The 19,837-nt window shown below is 38.2% G+C and overlaps 1 protein-coding gene across 1 annotated transcript in view; it reads right to left on the reverse strand.

Moving 5' to 3' along the window:
- Window positions 1–2,690: 2,690 nt before the first annotated feature.
- MYOM2 (myomesin 2) overlaps window positions 2,691–19,837 on the reverse strand; it is a 74,222-nt gene continuing 57,075 nt past the window's right edge. Inside the window, exons 29-37 of the mRNA XM_049818658.1 lie at window positions 16,956–17,066; window positions 15,515–15,602; window positions 12,683–12,721; window positions 11,898–12,003; window positions 9,052–9,215; window positions 8,688–8,724; window positions 8,537–8,559; window positions 7,619–7,674; window positions 2,691–3,588 (exon numbers count right to left, since the gene is read on the reverse strand). Coding sequence (XP_049674615.1) covers window positions 3,244–3,588; window positions 7,619–7,674; window positions 8,537–8,559; window positions 8,688–8,724; window positions 9,052–9,215; window positions 11,898–12,003; window positions 12,683–12,721; window positions 15,515–15,602; window positions 16,956–17,066 — 969 coding nt within the window. The 3' untranslated portion in view covers window positions 2,691–3,243. The remainder of the gene's footprint in view (window positions 3,589–7,618; window positions 7,675–8,536; window positions 8,560–8,687; window positions 8,725–9,051; window positions 9,216–11,897; window positions 12,004–12,682; window positions 12,722–15,514; window positions 15,603–16,955; window positions 17,067–19,837) is intronic.

Genomic DNA, 19,837 nt, shown 5'->3' on the forward strand with positions numbered 1-19,837 from the left:
CTTACTTTCTTCCCTTCCCCTTTCAAAATATTTATTAATTAAACTAATGCTGACACCAAGTCTGTGAAGGGTGTGTGCAAATGCTAATATGCCTCATCATGTATTGCATCTGACTTGATTACCAGAGCATCCTATTTGTCCCTCTAATATCCATCCAACTGTATTGCCCCTCCGGGCAACTAGGTGCACAGAGTCGACCCAATTCATTTCATAGCACTGATAACAAGATTTTAAAATGTGTACAAAAGAATCAACGGTACGCTGAACACTGAAAAATGTGAAACAGTTTATAGGAAGTCCTTAGCCTTTTGAATACAATGTTCCTGTGAATGATAATTTCTGTACTTCAGCAGAGGATTAACTGTCATAATAAATTATTTCTGTTTGCCTGGAAGGAAATAAGTGAAGCTTGCTTAACTAAGAAGGCCAGCTAAAGGTACAACTGAGATGAGAGTAACCTTGTCTCCTGTGCCCAAGGATACCTCTGAAAAGCTGCCATAACATGCAATAATTTGATAGTGTCAGCTAAAATTAACTTGTGTACTGTAGAAGGAGATAAGAATAATATTAAATTCTTGCTGATACTCACTTTGTATGCTACGGAGACTTGCTCTGATGTTTTGTGAGTCTGCCATGGTAAGATTTTGAAAACCTGAAAGGCCTTTAATAAGAAATTAGAATAGAAAAGAAGAAAATTTGAGTTATTTTATCAAGAGATTTGCTGAAGTTCTTGTGATGACAAATTCATATAAAAATAGTTTTTCTTATTTTGATAGATATTTGGAAGATAAATCTTTGCTTTGCTTTGTGTCCTGAAATTTTCTAATTAAACTGTCTCACAGCAATATCATGTCCTTGAGCCTTTAACCCTCTTGGACATTTTCATTCAATGACCAGACACAGAATGTGGTTCCACAGCCACAAGAAATCTTCCCCCAAAAGAAGCATTTTTCATCACTGGCCAATGTAATTCCTGGCTGGTTATACTGTGCTTAAATATAAACCCTCTGTTCATTGGCTCTAAGTACATAAATCTTTCAAAAACTGTTTATTTAAAAATCAAAGCATCTTTTAATAAAGTGTGATTAAAGACCCTTTCCTTTCCAGAGCTGGCCTGTTGCTTTTTATCATGACTACTCACAGATATCAATGAGTTGCAAAGGAGACTTGCAGTCTTTTTCACCCGAGGAATTTGAAACTACAATGAGTCCATTCTCATCTTCATCATTATCTGTTCAAACCATCAGGTTGTTAAATAGTCCAGAGCACCACACCCTCAATCCCTCCTTCAATACTGAAAACTAAGGTAAAGTACAAGAAAGGGAGAAAACCTCTCAAATCTAGCATTTAACATGCTCATGTGAGACGTAAGATGCCTAGGCCTAGTCCCTTTTTCAGTCTGTTTACCTAGTCAGACAAAGTAAGAAAGGATCAACAGAAGCAGCACTTCCAAATACCGGGAAGGCTGGGCATTAGTGCACTGCTCTTGGTGGTCAGAGATACAGGTCCAAATCCCCATGGATGGAGAGAAGGGAGAAGTGGAATGCTGCTCTCCTGGCTCCCAGATGAGTGCTCCAACCTACTGTATCTGACAGCTTGTAAATTAGCTTCTTATTTCCTCTGCTTTTCATCTGTCTCGAAAATAAAACATTTTTTGAATCAAGTGAAGTATTTGTTTGCCAGACAAACAATTGAAGGTCTATGTCAATTAGGTGAGGGGAAAAAAATGGAAAAAAGCCCTGAGATTAAATTTACTCCGAAACTATTCATTTTCCTGTTTTTTCCAGTTTCTCTGCTGGGAGGAAGAGGGAGGGGGAAGCCCAAACTATTATTTCTGTGTTTTCCACACTTAAGCTCAGACACTATCAGACACTCAGCACTGGCTTTCAGCCATGACCCCAAACCCAAGTTAAAGTCCCACCACTTGCGTCAAACACTTTCATCCAGTTTCTCCAGTTAAGATTTTCCAGAGTGCCATTTCTCCAGGCCACCCCTCATCCAAGCTCCCGTCTCCCACAGTGCTCCCTTTTCCTTGCATTTATCCTGAGAATGGGAGAAGTCACAAGAGAGAAGGGCCGCATCTGGGATGTTTGTATCACCAGTGTTACTTACCATTAGAAGAACTCTTTGCTGGAAGTAGCTTAGCAAATTACAGAGGTTCATCTAGGTAGATAAATGGACTTTTATTGAACAGAGAACCTGATATGAAAAAGACACAGCTACAAACACTCAATCATGTACAGATATGTGAGTAATCTCACTGAAGTCTGTTCTATTTCAATGTCTCATGATAAGCATATATTGAAGTCTTTGCCTAGCAGAACATCACTTCATCCATGGAAGAGTTCTGTTGTTCATTTTGGATAGACCAGAATCAAAGACATAATTAACTTAAGTGACTGAATTGTGTACATGTCTTTTGGTACCAGTTTAAGCTTGCATCTTGATGTGTATTGTAAAGAGTAAAAATTGTTGCAGGTGCCACCCAGTGACTGTGATTAACCCTAATTTGCATTCTTTATTGAAAGTCGATAGTCTGCATGCTACCAGCTGTGAAATTTTGCAATAAGCAATAATTAAACAGTGAAAGATAGTAAACAGAACTAGTTAGGTGTGATTCAGAGCAGTGAGTAACAAAGGTGACTTTTAAAATTTTATTAGCACAAAGCAAGAAAACCAAAATGCAACCATGTGACCTATGCTTCAATGAGTAAACAGTGAACATTTGTAAAAGTCTACTAAAGATAACATCACGCTATAAAACAACAGTATCACTACTAATTAGAGACTAATCACTAGACTTAAAGGATCAGAGGCTTCAAAGCCAAAGGGACTGTGTGTGGAGCAAAGCAGGAACCATCTCTGAATATGTTTCTAACTGCAGTTCACTACCTTTACTGATGGGACATTTGTTCTCAGAGGGTTGTTGGGTACGTTTGGGGTTTTTTGTGGAAGATTAGGGAGGGGGAAATGGAGGTTTACTGTATGTCTGTGCAACTTGCCATTGCATATGGGAACGTCTGGCAGGCATTTGGTTTTTTGCTATTTGTAAGTCCCACCCTATTACGTGTATTCCAAGTGAGATTGTTGCAGATGTGTACAGCACCATAGCACAGCTACCTCCCTAAAGCAAACTCCTAAAAGCTCAGTTTCCCTTTGGACATTACCAACTAGTTACATGGGGGAATACCTCAACTACAGCTCATGTATTCTATTTTGTTTGTCAAACGTAGTTGTCAACCTTTACTTCTTATCGGATTTTGCCTTGTCCTCAGGCTTGAGGACTTCTTCTGATGGTGGTATCGGCCTGGGTTTTGCAAGCTGGCCAGGCTTAATTTCAGGCATTTTTTCACCATGTCTGTACACACTTACAGTGACATCCACTGTTTCCCCACCATACTTGTTCTTGACATGGATGCTGTATTTGCCTGAGTCTTCTGAGGTCACTCCCTTGATTGTTAAACTGGCATATTTCCCTTGTTCCAGTGAAAACACATAGTGCTCATTAAGTTCAAAGGCCTTGTCATTCTTGAACCAAATCACTTCGGGGTCAGGATTTCCAAATACAGTACAGGTCAGATTCAGCGTCTGAGGGAGGAAAAAAGAAGTAATTTTGAGGATCAGTCAGATTTGTTTAACCAGAACATTCTCAGTATGGCTTTCAGGCACTTCTTATTCCTAGTTAATTGAAGTAAGGCAGGTATCATGTTCTTGAGGACTGAAAAGTAGAGTTCCTAATTTTTTTTTCTTTGATTCAGTCTTTCCACCATCTTACCAGTGACTGTGATGCAGTAATAGCCTCGGGGTAACAGTGTCTGAAGATGGTAAGTTGGACTGTCATTGCAGTCCTGCCTGCAGGAGACTCCTGACAACCCATTAATCTGACATGAGGTTCAGGCAATGATAGGTTTAAAAACATCCTTGAAGTTTCCCTGTACACAGCGGGGAGGAGAACTGAGCAAATCTTTTCTGGCCAAGGCCTCCTGAGGTTATTGCTTGAGATGATAAAAAAAAAAAACAATCACTTAAAAATAGACTACATAACATGAATCATTGGACATTGATTCCAGGTGCTGCTGACTAGTAAAATGGAAATATTTCATGAAGAATAAATAATACATAAATGTTGTAAAAGTGCTACATGCGTGTGTAACCTATTCAGAGAATAGCTGAAATGACCTAGTAGGCCATTGAAGAGAAGGAGATTGAAGAAGCCCACAAAATTTTCATGGTTGTTCATCCAAATTTTTATATAGCTACTGCTGAACCCCATTTTGGCCACCATATGTATATCTACGTAAACTTTAAGTATTTAGGTACAGTGATGACAGAATAAATGATAGAATCATTTGAGAAGTTGCATTGATTAGTGCCTACTTTGTCCACCTTTGCTTGAAACTCATTCTGCCAAAAATTCTGCCCTAGGTAATTAAAAGTCATATTAAAAATTTCACATATGCATGATTGTGTTGGGGGGGGGGGGGGGGGGGGGGGATTAAAAAAAAATGAACAACCCAAAACTGATAGTTTCTACCAGAATGCTTCCTTATATTCCCTCCCCTCCATATGCCCCTTCAGGTTTTGAAAAATCTTGACCCAGAAGGAGCAGAGAAAGTCTGTCTGTGTGCATATGTGCATGTTTTTGTGCAATATTTTTCTTGAATGATAATGACTGAATAGGTGTGATATAACACAGAGAAAAAAAATTAGAGGAGGAAATTTTAAGTGATCAGAAGTGCTGTATGTTCACAAATAGAAGTAGTCTTGCATGCTACATGCCTCCAAAGTCAGAGGGGAATGTTGAATGAAGATTTTATATGCACTGGGTCCAATCTAGTGACAACCTAAGTGTGTGAGTACTCTTAAAGAAGTGATACCATGTAGGACGTAAATTTAACTAAGAGCCTAGAGGAACTAGCCTTACTATAAAATATTTAAAGGAGTAATGATGCAAACACAAAAATAAAATTTTGGGAAACCAAACTGATGTCTAATAGTGTGAGTTTAAAACTCACTCTCCTTTCTGTAACTCAGGCAACATTTCATTACTATTGCGCTCAAAAGCAACCTCATTTAAGAGCAATTAATAATTAATTCATAATAATTAATCAAGTCTTAATAAGTTAACATTAAAAATTTACTAGAGAACAGATCTATTCCACAGTCATTTTAGATCATTTCGGCCTGTTCTAATTTATTAAATTATAGATGTGACCTAAAATCATTTATATTCTCTTAAGAAGCACTAGTAAAACTTTGTCTCGTGTCCATATATTTGTGTAGTTACACCATCCCATTGCATGAGGAAAACTCTCCACTCTTTTTTTTTTTTATAGTTACTTCCCACACTTGTACTTACACAACTTTTGCATGGTACCTGTTCATATTTAATTTAGAGGTGATTTTAATGTTTTACTGCCTTGTGATGCATTTTGTTTTGTCTGATTTCAGGCATCGGAGATTTTCTCTTCACGCATTGTTATTTAATCCTCACACGATTAGGTCTCTGTTGAAGCCTTTGACTTCTGGAAATGCACTATGTAGCATTTCCTTAACTTAAGATTGTAGTTTTTAGGGCATGACTGTATAAGGAAACTGCAGCTCGTCTGTGCATGCTGTCAGGAGTGACTTCACCAAGCTGTTTCCTTACAGTTAGACTGGTTTAAGATGTTGCTCATAGAGTGACTTACACCTAACCTCCCAAAAGACTAGCTTTCTTGCTCTGAGGTGCCTCTGACCACCACAATAAGAAGGCACCTCATGTGAACACCCATTAGAGACAAAGAAAGGAATGGGCCAAGAGGAAAGTCATCTCTCTCTGGTCCAGAGTTGAGCAGCTTTCAGCATCCACTCCAAGGACCACATGTTCCCCAATCTTTCTAAAGAGACTGCTCCTCGATATGCAGAAAATGGACAATTACATGGAAATTTGGAAGGGTTGTGTGCAACCTCCTACTCTGGTGATAAGAAAGACAGTTTCCACACAGAGCAACATAGCTGTAGTGTCTGAAGATGCACTTCATACAAGAGTTGTAAACAGCCTGATCAACATGCTCTGGATAGCCAGCAGATGGTAAGAGTCACATTGGCTCATGAGCCGATCTGCTATAGTCAGTCAGAATGAAAGTCCATCTAGCTCTTTTAAATGTCAAAGGCAACTGCTTAAGAAAGCATACAAAAATACAGAAGATGAATAGTGTGATCCTATTCCCAGTATACCTTCCTACTTTCCAAAATCTGGTGGCTTTTAAACTTGTTATAAGCACAAGTTGTATCAAGAACGTTGTATTTAATGGCCCCTGCTGGACTTCCTTTCATGATATTACCTATTTCTTTTTTGGACCCAAATCTATTTTGGCCTAAAGTACTAAGGCACAAATTAATTATGAACTACTTGAAAAAATACTTCTTTTTGATTCTTTAAAGCCTGTAAAGACCATGTAATTAGGCATTCCCTAGTTCTTGTGCTGTAAGTGCTTGATAATCATTTCCAAGTACCTCCTCTGCACCGTGCACAATACTGCAGATTTCTTTTTTAACCCTGTTCTCTTTCAGTTATTTTTCTTCCAGACTGAAGACCTAAGTTTCTCTGCATAGGAAAGGATGGGCTACCCAATAGAAGATTATTTGCTTCAGGAGAAAAGGACAAGAACTTGCTGTCTGCATGGGAAGAATGCAAAGAATTTGTCTTTCCTGGACTGAAGGATTGGGTGTCTGGAGTCTGGCACTCACGCCCAAGATGGAGAGACCAAGTTCCATTACTTCCTCACACCTGTAAGGACTAACAGCAGCTCAAATAGTCTTGTCCTTCTGTCTTAGTATCCAGAGAGTTTGGCCTGAGGTTGCATGAGGTCCTGCTCCACCATGACAAAAATCCCAGTGAGGGACACCAGTCAGTCAGAATCATGAAATTTCATCGCCACCAGTCAAGCTGACCTAGGAAGGGACTTTGCAAAGACTGACCAATTTTGACTTTGTATCTGGGCATTTAGTTATTACTGATGTCAAAAAATGTGTGTATTCACAGGCCTTCAATCTCCCATAATTATATATTTTAATGAGGCTATCTGCCAATATGTAGGAAGAGGGGAGAGTTTAGCCCCTTGGCCCAGGTAGGTTCTTTACCCTCCTTTACTCTTACCAGCCATAACAGCCTATGTCTAGCATGCTGGAGAATGGGACCTGATTTTTGTTTCTGTTATACTGGCTCTGAAAGAGTGGCTGCTTCCTCCTGCCTCTTCAGTTTCTTCTACAGGGCAGGAGTAGACTCTCCCCTTGAACTGCTCTGCTCAGTACACAGAGCTGAAAGGCAGCCCAGATTTGAGTTTGCAGTTAACTTAGAGCCTCTACATAATCAGTACAAGACCAGCTCCTCCTGAGGCTGACCTTGCTTGCCTAAGGTCTGAATCAGGCTGTGCCTTCTCCATATAGTCAGCTTATGGTACCTGTGCTTGCTTAGAAATTGCATGTATCTCAATTAAATGACTACCATTTGGTAGTTTAAATTATCCTCCTTCTGCTTTCAGCTTCTACAAAATCATCTTCATCCCCTTCCCTTTTGCCATCAAAGAAAACCTCTCACCAGTCAGAATGACTCATTGACAAAAATTAGCCTTACCTTCCCATCCATTATAGTAACGACATCAGGCAAACCACCAATGACTTTACCACGATCTAGGAGTTAAAGAAAAATATGTGGACCATGTGAAGTTTAGACCTCACAATTATTCATTTCTTACTGATTTTATAACATGGTATCATATTAGCCGCAGCTTTGGTTTGGACTTATCTTTAAACAAACTGTAGTCCCTGGTTAAATGGCGTAAAATAATACAATTTTTGTGATATTTTGTGTTATTTCTTTTCAATGTATTTTATGGTCCCCTCTTTTTTTTAGCATAGATTGTGCTATAGCATTCTAAACTGATACATACAACAACCTTGAAGCTACAGCTGAGATTGACAGTTTGTGCTTTGGGCACAGAGCAAAGCAAGAAGGATGCTTTTAGCATCTTGGTGGTATCTAAGATCTAAGGAAAATTTGTTCTGCCAATCTCTTTGTGGGCAGAAGCATCTTGTCATTACCAGGGGAACTGATATCAAAGTACCAGAATTCCTACAGCACCTAACAGTAACAAGCTTCCCCACTGTCAGTGTCTCAGCAGCACTGCCCAACAGGCACTAGCAGGTAATTTTGTACTTAATAGGTAGATCTCAATATTCAGTATCAACAGCAGCTTTCAGAGTCAACATCTCCTTGTATGACACCCAGAAGCTCACAGCCACAAAACCTCTGCAGACACAAGAAGATACAGTGGAGGCTTGCAAAATGTGTAAAGCTTTTAGTGGGTTTCCATTGGAATTAGAAACAAATAAATCCACAAAATACTATTATTATTGCAGTATTATGTGCTAACAGGGAATTACCGCAGCCACAAAACTCTGAAAGCTATGGCAGCATATCGTGACAGATGCCTTAAAGAGAACACTAGACTACATTGTAGAACACCTTTGATAAAATGTAAAATAAACTTACTCTTCTCAGCAAAAGCAGCTGCCCTAAAATTGTTGAGGAATAGAGGAGGAGAAATAAATAATGCAATTAATGAAACGATTAATAATTTTTGTTTTCTGTAAGTAATGACGCTGTTGTTACAGCATTAAAATGCAAAAGATGTAGCACTTACTTGAGTCGCTGGAATTCTGCATATGCATCATCAAAAGCTGTAAAAAACCAATTGAGAGCGCTATGGTCCATGAACATAACTTGCACTTTGGGCTCAGTATAAACATTTAAACACATACTCATGTTAAAGCTCTTTTAAAATCAGTACAGGGTTACACAGTAGCGAAATGGGAAACCAAATCCCTGAAACCCAATGCCACTGGTGGTGAAAACAGATACAAGACTAAAAAAATCATAACAGTTGTGCAACTAAACTACAATTGGTTCTGACCAAAGGCTTTCTGGTTTTACTGTCATTCCTCTGATTATTGCCAGTAAATTCTGTTTAATCCATGAAAAGTTACCACATGGTCTTATAAATTTACCTTGCCCAGACAGATCAATTGTGCGTTTGTAGGATTCCTTGTCGCCAAAGATTTCAAAGGTGTAGTTCCCCTTATCCTTTTCAGTGGGTTCAACTATCTGCAGCCAGGCAACATCCTCTCCACCTCCAATCTTCATCTTTTCACCAGAAGGAATCTTAGATTCCCTGGGGTAAAAAATAATAATAATAAAAAAAATAAATTAGTTTGAACATTCTTTTCATGTATATTCTCCATAGGAGGTCATCTATAAAAGGATGGATAAGGATATATGGATAAAAAGATGGATATAAGGATAACATACTATTCCTAAACTAAAGATAAATTGCAACTAATGGGAGCAACTTCCCAGAAGATTCTTTTCTTCCTATTGGGGGTATGAAACCCTTTGAAACAATTAGCTTGAGCTTTCATTCCAAAGATTAATTTGTTCACCCGCTTCTCACTCTCCTTCTCTCCACACACACAATCATCTGTGTTTATATGCACATTCATGTCTGTATGTGAAAATGGTGCATGACCTTAGACTTCTGTACACTTCATACATACTAACATAGAATATATCAGAATAGGAAACTAGAGGCAAAAAACCTTTTCTGATGAGAAAAAAATATCTTTATTTTTCATTAACTTCAAAAATCAAGTAAGAAAACAATAAAAGTTTTCCATAGAATTTATTATTCTTGCATCAAGTCAAAACACACCTTTGGGGGTTTTTTGGTTTTTTTAAGAACAAGACAAGAAGCGAATTTTCTAACTGCAGACAATTAATAAACAGGTATTTAAAAACCAGTGGCATTATATTGACTTATCATCACTTCCAAAGCTAAGAATATAAGAAATGCCCTACTGATTCACATCAGGGGTTCTTCTGGTCCATAAGCTGTCATGAAGAGTGGAAATAGAAGAAACTATTTAATGAGAGCATGCAAACCAGACCACTTTCAATGGTTTGAAAAGTGTCCTCTTTCACTCATTAACTAAAGGAATATTTATTTTCATCCTTCCTCCCCAAGCATGTTTAGCTGGAATTTTTGATAGATGAAGTCAGCATTAGCTTCTCTTTGATCACTTATTTTATTCACCCAGACAGGGCTGATTTTGCTTCATAGCTAGAGAGTTACTCTGATGAGGAAAAGGAATTTTTACTATTTCCCTTTCTGTAAGACGACTACATTGATTTCAGTGTACCAAATTAGATACCTGGATAGAAACTACTGTGCATTAGAAAATACTACATATAATATTCCCCAGTGTGCCGTGAGTGGATGATGCATGCTGGCTTTAGGACTTGTATTATGTTCCCTGCTATGCAGTACAATGGATAATTCAAAGCTAGCTAGAAATTTACATGGTATGTTTCATGATGTGCAGACAATGGTAAAAAACAAAACAAAACATGTATTGTCTAGCCTTTCATTTTTTCCAAGAAAAGATTTGCTAGAACCCCATTTAAAAGAGCAGGGAGGTTTGGAGATGCTGGGGGAGGTTGGTTGGTTTGTTTGTTTGTTTTAGTCTTTGTTTAAGCTTTAATAACTCTGGCTTATAACCTTGATATTCATGGAAGAATTGAAATTTTATTTGTTCAAAATCTGTGTTCAATGATCTTCAAGACAATCAATGTGCAAGACATTATAAAATCTGAAATATTAGGAGGAGGAAGGTGTCTATGTAAATATAAATATGCACGCGGATGTTTCCTTATTAGCCATGTGTCATTCTTAGTTTTACATTTCTATGAACTGGATGGTAGAATGGACTAAGTCACTTTTAAAACTCAAGCAAATACAGTAAAAAGCAGAGGCAAAAAATATTTTTCTTTTCTTTTCCATCATATCAGTATCATATTTACTGAAAAAGGAGCAGAACTTACTGAATACAAAGCTTGAGTTATGACTACAGCTGCACATGCTTGCTGAAGTGTTCTTGAGCTCCCTGAACCTGATGATCACTGACACTTTTCTTGTGTTCCTGTATTCATAGAAACCAAGGCTGGGCAGCATTGCAAAATTATGACAACATGCTGATAAACCAGCTTCTTCCTGTCCAAGTCAGACCAGTTCACTGTGTCATCTCTGTAGGCCATCAAGGAATGTGAAAGTTGAAACCTCTTGAAGAGTTTTAAAATCCTTCCAAACCTTACCTCTGTGGTTTCAAACAAATGAGGGCCTGACATGGCGAAGTATTTGAGGACGCATTTAACTGTAAATACACGGATGAAGAGAGTGCCTCTGCAGTCAATGATTAATGTAACGTGAGGGTGGAAGACTATTGGGATCTTTAAAGCTTATTTCTGGTCATATTGTGAGCTCTGAGGGCTATTCTTGAAGTATTCTGTGCTCCACTGAGTATCTCTTCAAAGAAGAGGAACAGAATCAAAATATTTTTGGTTACTTAAGACTGTATCAGTTTGAAAAAAAAATCCTTTCTTAATACATGCTTTTATAAAACTGTGAGAGCACATCCTTTCTATTCACCTAGTATTGGAGGAGAATTTCATCCATTTAAAGAAAAGGGCAGCCCTGAGTAGAAAACTATGCTCGAGTATTTTGCTATCTTTGAACCAATGAGATGATATAGTGGAAAACAAACAGTCTTGTGTTGAATAAGAGGCTGGAATACTGTAGTTTCTTCTTTCCTGGCTGTTACAGCCCTCCGGATACATGTTGAACAAGTCTGTTAAAATTTCTTTTACTGTATGTACTATGTGAAAAGAGAATATGAAGTGCTGTAAAGAGAAATTAATTAATGTGGTCCAGTTACTAAATGAATGCCACAGAATAGTAAATAGCAAAACATAAAGATGAATTTTTTTCTGAAATAAATTTGAAAAAAATATTCTCATCTACCTGTGAGACCAGCTAACTTTCATTTCTTCATTGTAGTACTTCAAGAAACACTGGAGCCTTATTCCTTCCTCAGTGCAAAGGATCTTCAGTGGAGAGGCTGACTTACCTACGTAAAATAGAATATGTGCAGATCAAACAGGATAGTGGAATGAACAGGAAACAGTCAAATGGACTACTTGTACTGTCAGGACAAGAAAAATTCAAGATGTGAGCCATGATTTTCAACTACCACAAAGAGACAATTGGTCATGCGTCTCAAAGGAGATCTGCTGATTTATATCAGGTATAAGTTCAGTATGAGTTTATGGTTTTATTGTCATATACAAGCATTATGACTAGCAAGATCCATTGTGAAACAATAAGCTAGTCATGTAATTGCCATGAAACAGTAGTGTCATGATTCTAATTGCACAAAAAATTTATTCTTGTGCACCCCCTTTTCTTTCAGTGGAATGACTCGCAACTTCTCACTGGGAGCAGGATCAGAATCTCCTTCTCTCTGTATCAAGGTTCAATTACCAGTGGGATGTCCGAAGAAAATTATTGCTACAACATTGTCACAGTATCTAAACCAAACAAGCCAGGTGGAATAATACTTTGTTCCCTTTTAATAGTGTCAATTAGCAAGGTCAACTGCCTATTCAGAAACTTAATAACATGTCCATAATAATATAAGCATCATGACTCTCAGAGATTTCCCACTTACAATAAAAATTTTCTGCCTCAGGCTCAGATGACTTTAACATTAAAAACCTACGTGAAAATCCAAGACAGCATTTACTTACCACTGACTCGGCTCAATGCCAGAATTATATCATCGTACACTGAAGAGAAAAAAAAAAAAAAGAAAGAAAAAAAAAGAAAATGTGCCATCAAAATCCAATCCCAATATAGCTTTGTTATGTTCAGTTTAATTAAAGCAATATGGGAAATCTTCACATCCTTAGGCAAAGAAAACCATTAAAATTGCAACAGGTGTATGGGACAAATTGGAGACTGACTGTGTACAACATATGAATTCTGTGCTGTGTCACTCAGTATCTCTGCTGTGTCTGGAGTCAGCTGTCTGCTGTCAAATCTTTGTCTTTGTATCCCTCAGGCCAGAAACAATAAAAGGTCATTAAAACTAGATAGTTCACATTCAGAGGAGAGTGCAGGGGAAAGAGAAATTATCACATTCTAGGTGAAAACAGTTTTCACCTGCTCCCTGTAGGTTGGCATTTGACAAATGTAAACCTCTTCAACAGCAAGTGAAAGAAAACGGGTATCATATCAAGCTTTTGAAATATCACAGAGCTGATGGGTTTGCAGAAGGGGAGAACCCTGGAGATAACAGCAGAAGAGCAGGGAACTCTTTCACAGCAGAAGAATCCTATTCAGTGTCATTGTGTAAGATGGAAAGAGAAAGAAAGAAGCACCAAAACCTGAAGAATGCATATTCAAGGCTGAAGAATTTTTATGAATAGGGAAGACAGCGAAATGCATGAAGTTCAGAAAACACTACTTGTATATTTGGTCTGTATTGATCTGTATCTGCACATTTTTTGTCTCTGCTAAAATAAATCGTGATTCAATTCTGTAACTGTCTGCAAACTCCAATATGCTTCTACTGGCATGTTGACATGAGGACATGAATTGCTTAAGAACTCAGTCTGACATTCATCTTTTCCTTTTATTTCAGGTAATTCCCCAACCTGCCAAAAATAAAAAAAATGTTAAGATCTTTGGTAAACTGAGTCAATTTTTGAACATGCCTTTCTCCCTCTATTAGCACCCAGCAAATAATATTCATTATTTGGGTCAAATGTCTACATGCAGGTGGGATGAATCCAGGTTCACCTCGGCTTAGTTGGAGGGACCTAAGCAAAGATGCCCAGGGAAGCTCTCTCTGCCCAAGTTGAGTAAAAATCATTTATGTTGGCAACAGATCAGTCTTTGCTATAGACTCAAAAGTAAACTAACTTTTTTTTCACTGAACAAATTTAAATATACATAGAATTACAGTAGCTTACTGTAATATCTGATAACATATGAAGCCTTATTTAAATGCCTACCATCAGTGCATTTTAGACTAGATTCTCTTACCCCTATTTGCATTTATTTTCATTTGAATGCCAATGCATCCTGAGCTTGAACTAACCTGCCACATAAAATATGCAGTCTTCCAGGGTCCCAATCATGCTAAACTTCTCTGTTTATCCTTTACGTTTCAAGGCTAACTCCATCATTTAGGAGACCCACTGTTCGTTTTAACACTGCAGTTCATGCGGTTTTGCTGGTTGACATTTTCAAAGCTTCCTGGACTCACAGAATTAGACACTATGAATTCTCTAAATAGGCATTTCACTGTACACCTGCAGCACAGCACCATCTTACCATACCTGAAGTATAGTCTCTGGAAGGACCCCTGACCATAAGATGGAGAACTACTGTACCTTTTGTTTATTCCAGTGGTCAGGATACCCCTTACTTGAAAATCCGTAGACTAAGAGAATGATGTCTGTGTATGTACCAAAGGACAAGAATGGAGGAGGTGGTTAATGAGGATCTATTGGATAGTGTGACTCCTGAACATGACATAAATGGTATGGAATGAGGGGCGGAGATTGTACTGGTTTTGGCTGGGATGGAGTTAATTTTCTTCATAGCAGCTTGTATGGTGCTGTGTTTTGGATTTGTGACTGAAACAGTGTTGATGATAACACAGGGATGTTTTAGCTATTGCTGAGCAGTGTTTGCACAGCGTGAAAGCATTTTATTTCTGTTCCTCAGACTGCCCCACCAGCGAGGAGGATGGGGGTGAACAAGGAGTTGGGAGGGGACACAGCTGGGACAGCTGACCCCAACTGACCAGAGGGGTATTCCAGACCATAGAACGTCATGCTCAGCATGTAAAGCTGGGGGAAGAAGGAGGAAGAGAGACCTTCAGAGTTTTGGTGTTGGTCTTCCCAAGTCACCATTACATGTGATGGAGCCCTGCTTTCCTGGAGAAGGCTGAACACCTGCCTGCCAATGGGTAGAAGTGAATTAATTCCTTATTTTGCTTTGCCGTCATGCACAGCTTTTGCTTTATCTATTAAACTGTCTTTATCTCAACCCACGAGTTTTCTTGCTTTTCCCCTTCCAGCTCTCTCTCCCATCCCACCAGGGTTGGTGGCAGGGAGGGAAGCAAGTAGCTATGTGGGGCTGAGCTGCCTACTGGAGTTAACCTACAATACAGCTTTATGATTTTACAATCAAAATAACTCTCAGTCCCCACAGACAGACCCACATCAACATATTCAGCACTTTGGTGCTTTAGGGTGGTTTGTAGACATTAAAGCTTAACAAATTTGAGAGAGAGCGAGCTCTCTACAAAAGATCTCACATAAAAGGGGGTGTCTGATTAGAAACTTACTTCATTTCTTGCCTGTCAGAGTACTAGAGAGTAACCATTACAATGACCAGTATCACCCCTCCTAAACTGGTGATCTGCAGTTCAGGCCTCTATAACATAAGAAATGAAATGCAAAGGACCCCAAAAATGTTTGCTAACTTGCCATTTGCAAGGATAGATCTTTGACACCTCTTATGAACATATGGAGATCATCATTTCAATATAGTAAACTAAATGTTACCTTTTCCTGATAATTCAAGAGTAGATACATCATGACCTCTATCATCTGATACTGTCGCCTTATAAACTCCTTCATCTTTGCGAGACAGCTACAAGGAAAACACAAGATGTTTACTGACAAACTTGATAATAGTACAACATTTGCTCAACCCCTGCATGATTTTCTGAATCAAACAGCTTACATCGTACCGCATTCTGGTTAAATAATCTTTCCAGAAATGAGATGGAAACTATGAATGGCTTATGCATGTTTTTCATGGAGCTGTAGTTAGTTCTTAAGCCTAAAACATATTCTGATTTCAGTTCAACTGCCTTGAGAAACCATGGTTTTAGTCTTATTCCAAAAAGAGTTGATCCTGGTCAGTAGAAATTACAAGTAGCGTAGTAAGATGTAACAGAGGGTAACTTCAACACACACAAACTTTAGAAATTAAATTTTTCTTCAACCAAAATGATTACTTTTTTGAATCAATCTATGTAAAGCATAACAACAGATCTATATCCTTTAACTGTCCAGATATCAACTCAGTAGCTTTCATTCAAGCAGCAACTGTAGTCAAATTATATCTACGCTAAGTAAATAATGAAATCATTACCCTTACATTCTAAAATCTAACACAGTGATACTGCATTAAAGGCAGCAGGGGTTTTTATTTGGGATGGGTTTATTTTAATTTATTTTAAAACCTAAAGGAAAAATATATAAATAATTATATATAAATGGGAGGTTATTTAATTGAGTCTTTGACTTATACAAGACCACAAGCAAGTAAATCATAGTAGAAGCATCATATAATTGAATGACAAGTAACAAGAACAATTCAAGACAAGCAGAAACCACCCTCCCCCAAAAAAGTCTAGTCAAGAAAGATGAAGCCACTGGAAAGTCAGTATCCTCTTGCAAGTGAAATGAAGGAAGGAAATTAGAAGAATATGAAACCAATAAATAAATACATAAATTTAATGGAATGCACATTATGCTGAAAGCAGAAAAACTCGATCCGGGGAGGTTTTGGCACTTGACAAAGGCAGCAACTATGCAAGCTAAGGCTTCAGACCCAAGTAAGGTTGTCCTGTTTGCATAAAGATAAATCTTAAGAATTCATATACCTCAAACCTATTCATTTTAGGCAATAAAACTGAAACACTGTCAGAAATGAGGTGCTTGAACAAATTGATAAATTAAGGAGCAATAAGAACTAACGAGATAGAGTTCACCTACGGACACTGAAGCAACTTAAGCATGAACTGTCTGAGCTGATAACAAAAATAGATACTCTTTTACCAGCATTAGTTACTCACCAGCTAATTGAAGGGTAGCAAATATGCTTTTTCTTAAAATGGTTCACAGAAATCATGATAGCTGGTTTAGTGCTCTGCCTGGCAAATCTACAGCGTGTCAAGCAGAAGCTGTCAATTCTAATCAGTAGGTGATACTGTACCCTGGGAATACTAAGGTGACATTGTCCCTGCTGCAGATCAGGCACCTCAGCGTCAATCCCAGAACCGTCCTTATACCACTTGAAAACAGTCTCCTTCTTTGTGTTCGCAACCTGTACAACAGAAAAGGCACATAAGCCTGGCTATGTCCTGAAGAAAGGTATCACAGGTAGGTAGTCACACAGGTACTTTCAACATAAGAAGTCAATTTTTTTTATGACACATGTCAAATAAAGCTAAGTAAAAAAACAATTTCAACCAAGTGCTACTAAGCAAACCTTAGTCCTGCGGTATTTATTTGCAGCACAGAACTGGTCAGAAGTATAGAGCTTACACCTTCAGAGCCCTGTCAAATCCTTAAAGGCAATCCTGTCTATCTCTTCCCTTAAAGGGTTTTGCACCCTCGCTATGTGGTTGTAATTTTTCTAGAGATATCTTTGAGGAGTATCTTTGAAATTAGAGCTGCTGAACTCTGCTTTATCTTTTTGTGTTTGCCATGTGTCTCCAGAGAGCTGTAACACAGAACTCAGGCCCTATCTTAGAGCGTCTTCAGCCAATTTGCAGATTTATCCCAGCTACCTAAGCAATGTCTTCCAGGGCTACACTGCAGAGAGCAACAGAAATTGTTATTCTGAAAGCATTTGAGACTTCAAAATTGTGAGCTGTACCAGATATCCTTTTTTTCTTCAACATTGTGTCCTATGAGAAGCACAAAGACTTGAGGAATCCTACAAATTGCAGTCTCTCCCAACACAAAGGAGCTTCACAAAGTAGTGCAAATGCAGAGAAGTCACTTGAAAGCCAGAATTTTGCTGTAGTAGCAGCAGATCATCTAAGCAATGCATAAACAGACTACAACCATACCTCAAGTATTGCTCTGATTTTGAAATATAAATTGTGTATTGGTGATGCTTAAAATATCTCTGGGTGAATGTCCTCAAACTACGAATTCAAAGAAGCTAAAAGCCCAGCTCTTTTTAGAAACCCTGGCAATATATTTTATTTTTCTCCCTTTCAGAAACACTATGGTTTCTTTGACATCACTATCCCCATACCCTTCTAAAAATCACAAAAATGCAATAGTACTTCTGTGCGTAGCCTGGATACCCAGTCAGCATGGCTTTGGCAGAAGGACAGAGCTGGCAGGACATTTCTCAGTCCCCAGGCAGTTGCTTTAAAAAGCCTCCTTAAAAAAAGAACTGAACAAATGGATAGAGGGCAGCCCAGAAGTTAATACAGATCTGCAATAGTTTCAAGTGGTTTGCTTGGAGGAAAAAACATGCCCCAATTTCTAACACTTTCATAATAGAGAAGTCTTTCCATAGATGGACAGCTCTATGAAAGCGCTCTAGAGGAGACTAGACAAATAGGAGGGCCTCCTATTTTGACTCCTGAACATCTCTATAAAACCTGCTCAAATTAATCGCATATATTGCTGCTTAATAACCAGTGTGCTTGCTATGGATCTCTGACAAAGTATTTGAGATCACAACCTGGCCCAAAGCAATGCCTTGCTTTAGAAAAGTGAGCAGCATTTTACATTTACCAGTAACTACAAAGTGGCTATTCCTGTAGTCATATGACATGAGTGACAATTTTATTTGAACAAAGCCTGAAGGAATAAGCCTTTAATGCTTTTCAACAATTTTTCATCAAAGACTGTTAGCACTCAATCTGACAATAAATAGACTGAGTTTCACATGCAATTTGAAGTGCTGAAGTTATTTCATGTTGACATTTACTTTGAAAAGTTACCTTTTTTGCTGTTTAGCCACACACCAAAAATCTTGCTTTTAACAGACACAGTACAAATAAGGGTCAAAGTTATACAAGAGCAGGTAGCTTCTGAACATTCTGAAATTCAGCAGTACTTGAAGAAAAATGATAGTAGATGCTGGCATATGAAGAAAAATAAACACACAATAAAAAGCAAAAGCCATCAAATTATCACTCATATGAACAAACATGTCCCATAGGCATGCAAGGGCTACAATGCCAAGAACAAGGTCATCAATCCCAGCTATTTCAGAATTAAACACTAGGTCAATCAAAAGTCAATCAGGTCCAATCACATAGAAAATAACTGGTATGTGAGGTAATGTGTATTACTTTTGATATACTGTTTTATAACACAACCCATATTTGTTCATTATTACTGTTATGAACCTGAATCATACAGTCCATCTTCTGCCCTACACAAGCTTTCAGCTGGCCTGGTTTCCTAAGTCCCCTATTTCATGCCATGGCCTTTGAGAAAGTCAAGGCAAAAAGCGCTCTCTTACAGGTACTTCCTTCACATTATCCCAGGCTCTTTCAAGAGGTAAAAACACCCATGACAATTATTTTCGCGCAGGAGCACAAAACAGAGCCTAGAAGAGACCTGGGCCAAGTGCTATGGTACGACCTGGGGAAGCAGAGATTGTTCCTTAGATGTCTTTTATTAGCACAGAAATAGCCCAGGTCAGCCACACTTCTAACTCAAATGTCAGGTATCTGAAGTTTGTAGGACAAATCCAGGCTTTATTGTTTAAACTCTTCCTATGTACAAATATCAGTTAAGCAAGCATAAACAACAGTACCGTGTGAACCTAATGGCCAGTCACATACTAACAGTAACAAACATTGTAAGGTCAATGGCATAGTTAAAATGATAAGTGTGCAAACAGCCCATATCCTACATTTCATTTACATAAAATGTTCTGTCCTTATGAACACAAAGGACACTGGTGAAAAGCATATAATCAGACACTCAGCCTTTCAGTTTCAGTGGTATAAACAGGTTTGACAGTCAATGAAGAGCAGGATAATTTCAGATTAATTTGTAGAGAATTAACACTAGTATAACTGGTTCAGCAACATATAATTCCACATGTGAAGGAAAGGA

Source organism: Accipiter gentilis, chromosome 16, assembly GCF_929443795.1.
Source record: "Accipiter gentilis chromosome 16, bAccGen1.1, whole genome shotgun sequence".
Classification (NCBI taxonomy): Eukaryota; Metazoa; Chordata; class Aves; order Accipitriformes; family Accipitridae; genus Astur; species Astur gentilis.